The sequence below is a fragment of the Sciurus vulgaris genome (assembly GCF_902686455.1).
Source record: "Sciurus vulgaris genome assembly, chromosome: 4".
Lineage (NCBI taxonomy): Eukaryota > Metazoa > Chordata > Mammalia > Rodentia > Sciuridae > Sciurus > Sciurus vulgaris.
Window position 1 is genome coordinate 158,151,727 of NC_136464.1, and position 14,257 is coordinate 158,165,983.

General features: G+C 36.6%; 1 protein-coding gene across 6 annotated transcripts in view; it reads right to left on the reverse strand.

The window, feature by feature from the left end:
* The window catches only part of BRCA2 (BRCA2 DNA repair associated), a 79,296-nt gene that overhangs the window by 15,202 nt on the left and 49,837 nt on the right, over nt 1–14,257 (reverse strand). For 5 of the 6 annotated variants that reach the window (XM_079137243.1, XM_079137244.1, XM_079137242.1 and 2 more), the window contains exons 17-23: nt 12,894–13,064; nt 12,070–12,424; nt 9,060–9,215; nt 8,802–8,946; nt 3,053–3,174; nt 706–904; nt 74–237 (exon numbers count right to left, since the gene is read on the reverse strand). In XM_079137243.1, coding sequence (XP_078993369.1) covers nt 74–237; nt 706–904; nt 3,053–3,174; nt 8,802–8,946; nt 9,060–9,215; nt 12,070–12,424; nt 12,894–13,064 — 1,312 coding nt within the window. The remainder of the gene's footprint in view (nt 1–73; nt 238–705; nt 905–3,052; nt 3,175–8,801; nt 8,947–9,059; nt 9,216–12,069; nt 12,425–12,893; nt 13,065–14,257) is intronic. The other variant, XM_079137245.1, reaches the window with a different exon arrangement.

Consider the following 14,257-nt stretch of genomic DNA (forward strand, 5'->3'; position numbering starts at 1 on the left):
ATTCAGAATATGGAGATTCTCCAAAGTAATATGTGTTTATCAAAATTGAAAAATTAAAATGAAAGGTTTTTACCGGTAGTTGTTGGTATCGGGTTTTTTTTGTTGCTGATAACTGTATGTTAGCTCTTTCAGATTTACTTTTAGATTTTGATGTTGCAAGATGATAGATTCTGTATCTCTTTCCCTCTGTTAACAGGGAATATAAGTCTGATGATGGACGCCAGACACTCAACATAGCTGTTTAGAGAAATATGAAGACGACACAAGGGGAAGAACTGATTATTATTAAAATTCTTGTTTAAAAACAAATATAGGCCAGGAGCAGTGGTGCCCACCTGTAATCCCAGCTACTCAAGAAACTGAGGCAGGACTGTAAATTTGAGACCAACCTCAGCAACTCTGGCAAGGCCGTAAGGACTTACGGAGGTCCTGTCTCAAAATAAAACATAAAGAAAGGGCTGGGGATGTGGCTTAGTGATTCAATGACCCTGGGTTCAATTCCAGGTACTGGGAGGAAAAAAAGAAAAAACAAATACAGATGACAATAAAGATCTAAGGATTCTATTACTAATTTGTGAGTGCTGGCAGTCCATTTTGTTCCCCTGATATACATTCGCTTCATACTTTAGCATTTGTAATCATTTGTACTAATGCCATTTTTCTACTTAACAAAACTGATATGAACAAAAAAAGATGCATACTAACCTGAATCTTTTTCTTTCTTCTTGTAGCTTACGATACGCAACTTCCATACAGTTGTAACATCCCTTGATAAACCTTGTTCTTCTTGTTCAGCAGATGCCATGGCCTTCCTGAATTCCAACTGGATCTGTGCTTGTTTCTTATCATTCAACATCTGTCTGTGATTATTCAAAGCTCTTAACTGCTCTTCACTGAAATAACCCTGTGACCATTTAAAATATTGAAAAAAATATTTTATTTTACTGATGGAATATTTACTGATGGAATATTTATTTTGTAGTCCCATTATGTAATAAAGTTAAAAATAAATTCACATTTATTAAGTCATAAAATAAATGAACTTAATCAATAAAACAAACTAGAAAGTCCCACCTACTATAATCAGATTGCTTTAAATGGGAATAACACACAACAGATTAGAGTTCATTTTAAGGATATGGATTAATGTACTGTTTATCACACAGTGTCTTCGGAGGCCTCAAAGTGAATCCTTGTGACAAATTTCCCTGCGTGGAGGGGGGAAATTCTCTAATTCTAAAATGTACTCTAATCACAACAGCCACTACTATGTTATAAATGGCTAACAGGAGAGCTCACTATTTTTGAGCATGTATTACTGTGTGTAGTACATATACTAATTCGTTTAGTCCTCACAATGATCCTACAATGTAGGTACTATTATTGTTTCTGTGTTACAGTTGATGAAACTGAGGCACAGAAGAGAAGAAATTACTTGCACAGGATACATGTTAAGAGGATGACTCAAGAACCTTTATTCATAGCCCCTATCATTCAATTTCATCAACTCTTTGGAATAGTAGATAAAATCTGAAACAGACATTTGCTACAAGCACTTTTATCTGTGCCTTGACACATTTTCCCCACTAATTTCAGTTAATTCCTGTCTGTTCCTCCTAGGAATTTTATTCAATACTGTTATATTTTCTGCATGTCTATGATATTCAATATTGCCATTGCAAACAAATTCTTTTAATAGGGCTATTTAGAAACTGATGGCTGTTTCAGGAACTCTACAATGATCATTTTATCTAATTCAACTCTCATACAATTAGATGCACTCAGTGCTTTAGACAAACCTACTTTTATGTTTCCACTTGATAGAACATGAGAACAAGGCCCTAGGAGATGAATCACCTGTTTGGCTACAAGTGGCTGAACTTACAGCTCCAGCTCTCATTCTGTTCCCTTTAGTTCCTACTTAAAATATCAGTTAATGCTATAAAAGGAGACTTGTAAGTATTTTGTTAAGTTTTGTGGATGAAATTAAAACTAACTTCAAGACAACTCAAAGAACATGCAAACTTCAACAAATAAACCCTAAACTTGGCAACTTGTGGTAAGTATCCTCTTGGACTTTAAAATGGGCTTCTCACACGGAGAGCCAAGTTATAACATTTCAGACAGGAGGGAATCCTATTCAGAAAAACACTGCTTACATTACTGATGGAGTATTTTTTTTGTAGTCCCACTATGTAACAAAGTTAAAAATAAATTCACATTTATTGTCATCAAATAAATGAAATTAATCAATAAACAACCAGTAATTTCCCTAAAATATTCCCCCTCTTCCCTACCTAGCAAAGTTATCCTAGAATCAGCATGAATTATTTTAGACATCTAAGTGTCTAAATCTAATTTAAGAGGCTGCTTATTTTAATATGTGAAGTGGGCATTCTAATAATAGTAACTAACGTATAGAACTTTCAGATATGCCATCTAATTTGATCCTAAAACAATATATTTTATGACCATTTTATAGCTCTTTTATTCCCAATTTTCTTAGCTAATAAATAGTAAGGCTGTGATTCTAAAGTCTGCACTGTTTCTAACACAGTTTAAAGCTTCTAGAAGTCTCCTGTCCCAGTATCCTTAAGGTAGAGATTGATGAACAATCCTAAGTAGGCCCTGAGAAATCAAGAACTTGGAAACAAAACACACCGTGCTGAAGATTTTTTATCTTAAAAATAAAAAAGTTTTGCTGCAATTTAAACCATGTTTACTTAACTATGAAATACATGTGAGGAATGGGTTCAATCCTCAGAACCACATAAAAATAAATCCACAAGATAAAGGTATTTGTCCATCTACAACTAAAAATTAAAAAAAAAAAAAAAGAAATATATGAATTTTTCCAATCTCCACTAGATACAGAATCAGAAACACATCACACTGGCTTGGCCCATCACTGGGGATGGCAGAAGTGTGCTCATTCCCTTTGAAAAATGCAGCACTTCAATGTATTTCTTCCCATAATGGCTAGAAGGTTGCCACAGCTTCCCGCCTTCCAGGGTGAGGATCAAGGCTCGTCATCTGCCTCTCACTCGCTCACCTCCAGGTAATCTGGGTCTGGTGCATTCTTCACTGCTTCATAAAGCTCTGCCCCATCCTGCAGAGCATGGACTTGCTGTCTTGTTAGTGCACGTGACGGCATACACTGTTTTGTTGTGTTTTCTAGGGGAAAAAAGCATCCATATGAGTTAAACCAAAATTTAAAAGCAATGCAAAGTAGAGAACCAGGCCTTCCACCGCCTCCCCAAAAAACCACAAAAAAACCCAAAGAAGGGAGATTAAAAAATTTTTAAAAACCATTTATCTGCTAAAAGTTTTTCTTGGAAAATTTAAAGCTGGTATTCATGGTTAAAAAAAATAGTCATTTGTAGAGCTTACTTAATTTATAAATTAAGAAAATGGTTTCTCTTATTGATTATTTATGAAGATAGTATAAGCTGTAATAATTTTAAGTAAATAAAATCCTGGAAGTTCAATTTTTCTGTAGACTTACATAGAATATGAAGTCAAATAAAATATAAAATCATAAGGAAATGCAGGAAATTATAAAATTGTGAGCAACCAAAAAAGGTATATTAGAAAAAGTAAATTTATGTGGTTCAATTATACGACATAATTTTTCTTATTAAAATTGATGCCATAGGGATAACAAGTCCTTGTTCTAGGTATACATGAAAAGTGACCACTCCAAAGACAAAAATGAACATTATATAATGTAGATAAAGACACTAAGGAAGAAGAGTAACAGATGCCTTAGGGAAAAATAATCTGATGGTTTCCTCCTTGTTGCTGTTTTTTCTCTAACACCACAAAAGAATTCTCTAGATACTTCAGCCCTGAATCTTGGGAGGAAGTTTACTTAAGGGCACTGGAAAATGCTGAGGACATGTCATCTGTCACTGTCTGAGATAATTACAAGCTTTTAAAAGGTCAATGTTTTGAAAATAAGCAATAATAATTTGAGATAAATTCAATCTTTATCTGTGCACCTGTGTAATATTTTAAAAAAATTCCGACTCAGAATTTTAAAAAAATCTAATTATTATTCAATGACAATTCACTTAATTACAAATATTAAATTAAAAGCCTTTCTGAGCCAGCACAGTGAGCTCTGGCCCGCAGGTTGCTTCAGAGACCAGGACAGGGCAGCCAGGGACTTCCCCAAGCAGCCCGGCTCCCTCCGGCAGGAAGCGCCTTTCTAGGCTAGCTTCTTGGAGCAGACGCCCAGGGAGAGCCTTTCTACACAGAGCCAGCCACAAGTCCCCAAGCCAGTGGAGACCTCCAACCCGCAAGCAGCCTCTGGGACCAAGGCAGGGCAGCCAGAGACCTCTCCAGGGAGCCCTGCCCCCTCCGGCCACAGGCTTTTTCCACGGGGTGATCCAAGATGGTGGACTAGAGGGTGACTACATTTCCAGTCGCTCCAGAACCCAGGATTCAAGAAGGGGAGGCATTGAGAGACTCGGACTAAAATAGAGCCACGGGGTGAGTCTCCCCCACCCAGTGAAGCTCGGCCCGGGCGGCAGGCCCGGATTCAGGCGGCTTATTAGAGTAGGGCAGGCCAGCTAGAGTCTTCCCCAGGTATCCCTGCTCACTCCGGTGGTGGGCTCTTCCCACACGGCCAGCTTCTCGGAGCAGGCCCCCCCAGTGAGAGCGTTTTCACACAGAGCCAGCTCCAAGCCCTGGAACCAGTAGCAGGCTAGGGGCAGCTTTCTTTGGAAGCACTGCATTATCAAGTTACCCCAAGACTTCAGGCTACTGAAGGCTGGGCGGTGATATACTGGAAATCTAAAGGGACACTATAAGCCAATAGAGGAAATCTGCAATATCACAGAGTTCCACTGACATCTGACCAATATGAGAAAACAAAGGAAGAAACTGTCCCAAACAAACCTAGATACTATATCAATAAAACCCAATGACAGCACAGCAGAAGAAATGTCAGAAAGGGAGTTCAGAATGTACATAATTAAAACAATCAGGGAAGCAAACGAGGTGATGAAAGAACAAATGCAGGCATTGAATGAGGAGATGAAAGAGCAAATGCAGGCATTAAATGATCGCACCAATCAACAGTTAAAAGAGCAAATAGGGGAAGCAAGAGATCATTTCAATAAAGAGTTAGAGATACTGAAAAAAAAAACAATTAGAAATCTTTGAAATGAAGGAAACAATAAACCAAGTTAAAAACTCCATAGAAAACATAACCAATAGAATAGAACACCTGGAAGACAGAACCTCAGACATTAAAGACAAAATATTTAATCTTGAAAACAAAATTGACCAAACAGAGAAGATGGTAAGAAATCATGAACAGAATCTACAAGAATTATGGGATATCATGAAAAGGCCAAATTTAAGAATTATTGGGATTGAGGAAGGCTTAGAGAAACAAACCAAAGGAATGAACAATCTATTCAATGAAATAATATCAGAAAATTTCCCAAATCTGAAGAATGAAATGGAAAACCAAGTACAAGAGGCTTATAGGATTCCAAATACACAAAATTACAACAGACCCACACCAAGGCACATTATTATGAAAATACCTAACATACAAAATAAAGACAGAATTTTAAAGGCCGCGAGAGAAAAGAATTAAATTATATTCAGGGGGAAACCAATAAGAATATCAGCAGATTTTTCAATCCAGACCCTAAAAGCTAGAAGGGCATGGAACAACATTTACCAAGCCCTGAAAGAAAACGGATGCCAACCAAGAATCTTATACCCAGCAAAACTTACTTTCAGATTTGATGATGAAATAAGATCCTTCCATGATAAACAAAAGCTAAAGGAATTTACAAAGAGAAAGCCAGCATTACAGAACATTCTCAGCAAAATATTCCATGAGGAAGAGATGAAAAACAACGATGCAAATCAGCAACGGGAAGAACTAGCCTAAAGGAATAGCCAAATAAAGGAGAAACCAAATCATATCAAAAAACAAAAATGAGTCAAATGACTGGGAATACAAATCATATCACAATAATAACCCTGAATGTTAATGGCCTGAGCTCATCAATCAAAAGACATAGACTGGCAGATTGGATTAAAAAGAAAAATCCAACAATATGCTGCCTGCAAGAGACTCATCTCATAGAAAAAGATACCCATAGACTAAAGGTGAAAGGATGGGAAAAAACATACCATGCACACGGACACAGCAAAAAAGCTGGAGTATCCAGCTCATTTCAGATAATGTGGACTTCAAGCCAAAACTAGTCAGAAGGGATAAAGAAGGACATTACATACTGCTTAAGGGAAGCATAAATCAGCAAGACATAACAATCATAAATATCTATGCCCCGAACATTGGCTCATCTATGTACGTCAAACAAATCCTTCTCAATTCCAGGAATCAAATAGACCACAACACAATAATACTAGGCGATTTTAACACACCTCTCTCACCACTGGATAGATCGTCCAAACAAAAATTGAACAAAGAAACCATAGATCTCAATAACACAATCAACAATTTAGACTTAACCGACTTATATAGAATATACCATCCAACAAAGAACGAATACACTTTCTTCTCAGCAGCACGTGGATCCTTCTCTAAAATAGACCATGTTTTATGCCACAAAGCTACTGTTAGCAAATACAAGAAGATAGAGATACTACTTTGTACTCTATCAAATCATAATGGATTGAAATCAGAAATAAATGACAGAATAAAAAACAGAAACTTCTCCAATACCTGGAGATTAAATAATACACTATTATATGATGAATGGATAACAGAAGACATCAGGAGGGAAATAAAAAAATTCTTAGAAGTAAACGAGAACAAAGACACATCATATCAAAATCTCTGGGACTCTATGAAAGCAGTACTTAGAGGAAGATTTATTTCATGGGGCGCATTCAACAAAAGAAGTAGAAATCAACAAATAAATGACTTAACACTACAGCTCAAAGCCCTAGAAAAAGAAAAGCAGACCAACAGCAAAAGTAGAAGAAGGCAGGAAATCGTTAAAATCAGAGCCAAAATCAACGAAATTGAAACAAAAGAAACAATCGGAAAAATTAACAAAATAAATAGTTGGTTCTTTGAAAAAATAAACAAAATTGATAAACCCTTAGCCACACTAACAAAGACAAAGGGAGAAAACTCAAGTTACTAAACTTCGGAATGAACAAGGAAATACCACAACAGACACGAATGAAATACAAAACATAATTAGAAGCTATTTTGAAAATCTATACTCCAACAAAACAGAAAACCTCGAAGACATCAACAAGTTTCTAGAAGACATATGAATTACCTAAACTGAACGAGGAGGACATACACAACTTAAATAAATCAATTTCAAGCAATGAAATAGAAGAGGTCATCAAAAGCCTACCAACAAAGAAAAGTCCGGGACCAGATGGGTTCTCAGCCGAGTTCTACAAAACCTTTAAAGAAGAGCTCATTCCAATACTTCTCAAAGTATTCCATGAAATAGAAGAGGAGGGAACCCTCCCAAACTCATTCTATGAAGCCAATATCACACTGATACCTAAACCAGACAGAGACTCATCAAGGAAAGAAAATTTCAGACCAATATCCTTAATGAACATCGACACAAAAATTCAACAAAATTTTAGCAAATCACATACAAAAACATATTAAAAAGATAGTGTACCACGATCAAGTGGGTTTTATCCCAGGGATGCAAGGTTGGTTCAACATCCGGAAATCAATAAATGTCATTCACCATATCAACAGACTAAAAGTTAAGAATCACATGATTATTTCAATAGATGCAGAAAAATCTTTGCCACTCATACTTTAGAGCACTAATTTCCAGAACATATAAAGAACTCAAAAAACTCTACACCAAGAATACAAATAACCCAATCAACGAATGGGCTAAGGAAATGAACAGACACTTCACAGAAGATCTACAAGCAATCAACAGATATATGAGAAAATGTTTAACATCTCTAGTAATAAGAGAAATGCAAATCAAAACTACCCTAAGATTCCATCTCACCCCAATTAGAATGGTGATCATCAAGAATACAAGCAACAATAGGTGTTGGAGAGGATGTGGGGAGAAAGGTACACTCATACATTGCTGGTGGGGTTGCAAATTAGTGCAGCCACTCTGGAAAGCAGTATGGAGATTCCTCAGAAAGCTTGGAATGGAACCACCATTTGACCCAGCTATCCCACTCCTTGGCCTATACCCAAAGGACTTAAAATCAGCATACTACAGAGATATAGCCACATCAATGTTCATAGCTGCTCAATTCACAATAGCCAGATTGTGGAACCAACCTAGATGCCCTTCAGTTGATGAATGGATAAAGAAACTGTGGCAAATATATATAGTGGAATATTACTCCTCCATGAAGAATGATAAAATTATGGCATTTGCAGGCAAATGGATGAAATTGAAGAATATCATGCTAAGTGAGATATGCCAATCTCAAAAAACTAAAGGACGAATGATCTCACTGATAAGTGGATGAGGACATATAATGGAGGGTGGGAGGGGTTAGCGTTAGGGTTAGGGTTAGGTTTAGGGTTAGGGATAAGGAGGGTGGTAAGAATGGAGGAAGGAAGGACTGTATAGATGGAAAAGAGGGGTGGGAGGGGTGGGGGGGAAGGGAAAAAATAATAGAATGAATCAAACAACATTGCCCTATGTAAATTTATGATTTTTAATTAAAAAAAATATAGACAAAAATACATGCAAAAAATAAACTGAATTCAGCAACATATAAAAAAAATTAAAAGCCTTTAACCTTCCTGTTATGAAAACTAATAATTTGTAATATATAATGCACTTCACCTTCATGCTCTTCAAATTCTGCTTGCACTTTGGTGAATAGGGCTTCAAGTTTCTTTTGGTGTGCCTCTGCATATCTCGCTGCTTCCTTTTCTTCTTCTCTTTCATTGCGAAATATGTACAATCCAGAAGATGTCTTCTCCATCCACTGCATAATGTGTTATATTAAAACAACAACAACAACAAAAACAGCTGGCAGGGTGCATTCAAATTATCGCAAAAGAAAGAAAATACACAGTAAGCTTCAAGAATGTACCTTACCTGCATAGGGTATACTCTCTGAACAACAACATCAGCGCAACCCACATTTCCTCCATCGCTGAACAGTGATGACAAGGGCAGAGGAAAAGGTCTAGGATCAGGAAAGAACCCAAGTTTGGTGTACCAGCAAGCAGGTCGAGTACTGTTAGCTGAAATCTGGACAAATTAATGAAAAACTGACTTAGAAGTTAAATACATACTCAATTCTATTACAGATTTCCTAGAGTTTTCTTTCTATTAGGGCTGCTTTAAAAATATTCATTTTGAAATGCCTTGAGAAGATTAGTAAAAAAGTAAGAAAAAAAAAGAAAAGTGTACAGCTGGGAGTGGTGACACTCTTCTATAATCATAGTGACTCTGGAGGCTGAGACAGAAGGATCTCTAGTTCAAAGCCAGCCTCAGTTAGGTGGCTGTCCCTGATCCCACTAAAATAGGGGACTCTGTTCTGGAGAGGCTGAATCACACGTATCCCATACTCTGAACACTGGGTAGATGCAATGAGGGTTGGGGAGACATGTTATTACAGTGAAAACAAAACTGAAGTGAAAATCCTTCTGCTGACAATGAATTTCCCTGGTGCTTTCTTACCCGGCTCACCTCTTGGTATACTCACTGGTATTTGAGAGTCTTCTAATTTAAAACCCAAATCCCCACCTCTTTGCCCTATAAGCCGACAAGTCCTTCCCTGGAAATAATCACCAGCAAGGAAGTCTACAATCTGAAAGACCCAAACAAAAAGAAAAAGAGGTTTTCACAAAAAAAAAAAAAAAAAAAAAAAAAAAAAAATGCAGAAAGCAGAAAAGACAAATGAAAATAAAACATTATTCAATTGCTTCAGAAAGATAAGAAATTATACCTATAAAACAAAAGCCAAATGTAGCAAGAACAAAAAAACATTTAGGGAATAATGAAGGTCTTCTGGAAATAAAAAATTATGCTGGTAAAAACAAATTCACTTTAATGATGAGGAGAAAGAATTAAGAACTATTTTAGAAAAGGGATTGGGAAGAGACTAAAAAATTATGGACTAATCTAGGCAGTCTAGTACCCGAATATTAGGAAACAGAAAAAAATAAGAAAATTATCAAATAATCACTTTAAGAAAATTTCACAAAACTTAGTAAAAGACTGTTCGTAGATTGGGCACACTGAAAACCCACCACAAAAAAAAAAAAAAAAAAAAAAAGACAATGATTAAAAAAAGAGAGAGAGAGAGACACTGAAGTAGTATTTGAAGTAGAATACTGTGAAATTTCAGAATACTGGAGAAAAAACAATATTAAAATCCGACCACATAATGAAGGACTGAGAATAAAAATAGCAATGAACTTAGTTATAAGCTATACTAGTAGTAAAAGCTGTATTAGAAGTTAATAAAGAAATGTCTTCTAAAATTCTCAAGGAATTATTTATTTATTTATTTATTTATTCATTCATTCATTGTGTTTTGGGGACTGAATCCAGGGATGGCTTTACCACTGAGCTACATTTCCAGCCCTTTTTATTTTCTATTTTGAGACAGGGGCTCACTAAGTTGCTTAGGGCCTTGCTAATTTGCGCAGGCTGGTCTGAAACTTTCGATTCTCCGGCCTCAGCCTCCCAGGTTGCAGGGATCACAGGTATGCTTGAAGGAATAATTTTAACCTAGATTTCTATACTCAGCTGAACTTACTATAAGATTTCAAAAAGCTTCAAGTATGCTTTTTCTAGAAGACTCTGGAACTTGTGGGTCCTTAGAATCAGGGAATAAGTCTAAAAAGATCACACAGAATCCAGGAAATAGGGTTTCGAGCATGCACCCACACACATTCACAAAGAATAAGAAATCAGTGGTAAGGATGCAGAAAAGTAAAAACAAAGACATTTAATAACTCCAAGGAAAGTACAAATGATAAAGAAGGAAATGTGGTTATAGTTGCAAAAAATTATTTTCATAGTTATTATAACATAAATGCTGAGCATAAACTTCACTAGAAATCATGCTGCACTGGTATGGGGAAATAGGGAAGAGAAACATGTGATGGTGTTGGTGTAAGAGGTCTAATCTTCACCTTGCACAGCAGGAAGTTAACAGTTACTGTTAAACTGAAGGGGAAAAGATAAGGCAGTATGAACAAAAGAAACAGCCATGTGATTGGGAATGGTTGCTTCTGAAGCACAAAACAGGATGAGAGATTTGTGCAAGGACTAGCTTTTGTTTTGGTCATAAGCCTTATATTACTTGAGTTTAAAAATTATGCACAGACGCTGATGTGATGAAAAGAAATAACAAACAAGAAGATGAAAGCCATCAGAACTTTGATATTCTAAGTAACAAAAAAACAAAAGCCTGTTTTGGACTGATGAAAGGCCAAATAAAATCTCTTTACCTTAAAAATGTTTAATTTATGAAATTCTCCCTGAATTAGAGATGCAGCATTCAACAGAAGTAAATTTTCTACAAGGTTACCTCATCAGTGAACCTATATGTGCAATATATATATATATATATATTTTTTTTTTTTTTTTGGTACCAGAGATTGAACTCAGGGGCACTCAACCACTGAGCCACATCCCCAGCCCCTTTTTGTATTTTACTTAGAGATGGGGTCTCACTGAGTTGTTTAGCACCTCGCTTTTGCTGAGGCTGGCTTTGAACTCTCAATCCTCCTGCCTCATCCTCCCGAGTGGCTGGGATTACAGGTGCCCAGCCTGTATGTGCAATATCATCCGTAACTTCTAATGGCAATGCTTCCACCATTCAATATGACATGACAATATCCTGTTGTATAGTTTAAAATACACACAGAGACCAAAGGTATTTTTAATTGGAACTATATTTAGCTCAAGAAATATCTCTGGCTTTCCCCTAAACAAGACAAATCTGCCTCTTACATTGTCAGGACATTTTCAAGAAATACAGCAATTTTACTAAACGTAAGTAAATTTAAGATTTTAAGTATACAACCTCTCTTGAATTTAAATGAGTCAGTGACTTGATTCTTATCCAGTGTGCATTAATTTAATTTACCTTTAACATAAGAGATTCTGGGGCTTCAAGAGGTGTACAGGCATCAGGAGAGCCCACCAATTCTGCTCCATGAATAACAATCTTCTGACCCACAGCTAGTCTCCCATTCTTCAAGAGGGCTAAGAGGGGAGGGTCCAACTGGGCCTTGACAGCATACCATCCATCTGTAAGTTCAATAATGGCCGCTTTCTTGGCATCTGCACCACTAGTTTTATTGCTAGAAGTTTCAGATATATCGGTGATGGATGAAATGATGTCAGAAACACAGAGAACAAGTGTTTTTGCAGCTGTATCATCCCTTTCCAGGATCTTTTTTATAGCTGATCTTCTGCTTCTATCAATTTCCATATCATATCTAAATATGAAAAGAAAACGCCTGTTTTCGGAATTTCTCTAGAATTACACTATAAATGAAGTCACTGAATAACTGGGAATAAACTTAATTTAGCAAAGCAATACTGATAAAATACCTGAAAATTTTGGGGGTAGAAATACATTTTTATATTGTTAAAATATGAATACTAAAATTTAAAAATACAAAAATGCTTTATTATCAATATCGGAAAAATTGATCAAATTAGTCATATTCTCATATGCCAAGAGATTGAAGAGGGATTTGGGGGAAGAGAAAAACAAGAGGTAATGTATGAGTCGGTGATCTCTCTTAAGTTGGTCTGAGTAATGACCAGAGAACAGCTCTATACAACATGAACGGCAAGGTGGGATGGGAACTGGCTCAAGCACCACCTTTAACAAAGAAGTCACAGAGCAAAAATCTGAATTATACCACTATATGATTACTTAATTTAATACTTTAAACTTGCCTGTATTTTAGTTGAAGAAGCACCCTTTCTGGATTTAGGCATCTATTAGCAAATTCCTTAGGAAAAGCAAATTCCATAGCTGCCAGTTTCCATATAATCCATCTGTAGTGATTATAGACCCAAACTCTAGAAATAAGTTTTGGGTCAACACCTGGGGTGTCACACAAAGCCCTGAACAAATAAATGTAGAATAATAAGATAACAACCACACAGGATGATATTAAGTTCAACAACTACAACTATTCTTTGTAGTTTGCACAACTACATTGTGCAAGATGATCCCAAAAGTTTAATGAATGCCCATATGATCTAGAAGTAACAGAATTTTAGAAAATTATTTAATATGTATCAAAATAGTATACTAATAAAAACTCCACTTAACAGAATAGTCAATACAACGCTTTCAACACATATAGAGTTGTTGCTGGAAAACGAGATTGCTTATTTAAAATGGTTATATTTTAGATTACTTTTCTTATTAGAGAATATTTTTAAGCCAGGGGTGGTGGCACATGCCTAAGCCACTCTGGAGGCTGAGGCAGGAGGATCTAAGTTCAAAGTCAGACTCAGAAACTTAGTGAGATCCTGTCTCAAATAAAAAGAGCTGGGATGTGGGTCAGTGGTAAAGTGCCCCTGAGTTCAATCATCAGTATCACAAAAAAAAGAGAACGCTTTTAAAACACACCGGAGCACACCCTTCCCTAGTCCTGGTGCTTCCTTGAGCATTACCTCTCTTCTCTACCTCTAACTCCTCCTCCTTTCCTTCATTCACTCTAAGCCCTAAGACAACAGGAATTCTCAAAAGAGAACTTCCACAAGCCTCCCCTCACACCTACTCACCACAGCACCTGTGTCCTTTCTGCTGTCTGTGTACCAGCTCCTGCCCTGTCGCCCCATCATGGCCATTCACCTAGGAAATGCCTCCTCTCCTGCATCATCAGTTTCTTCCCTCTTTACTGAATGACATGTATCAGCATAAAATAGCTTTTTCCCCTACCACCTGTCCAGCTTTATCTGTTTCCATAGTACTTACACCTTCCAACCTAGAAATTAGTCGCTATTTTAAAAATTTTTTGTATCTTCCGCCCCCACCAGAATGCATGACTCATTAAAACAAGGATCTTTTTGTTTTGCTTTGTTATGACAAGTGTCCAGAATAGTACTTGGCACACAGTAGATACACAATAAGTATTCACTGCTTGATCCAAAGACAACCCATAAGTGCCCCAACACTATGAACCCTGACCACTTGACTATAGGGCAATCACTCAAGCTCCAGGTTATGCATTCTATTTAGTACATGAAAATAATACAACGGTTTTACTAAACTTTTCCTACTAGAAGGTGCAGCAGATGTTTGTTAT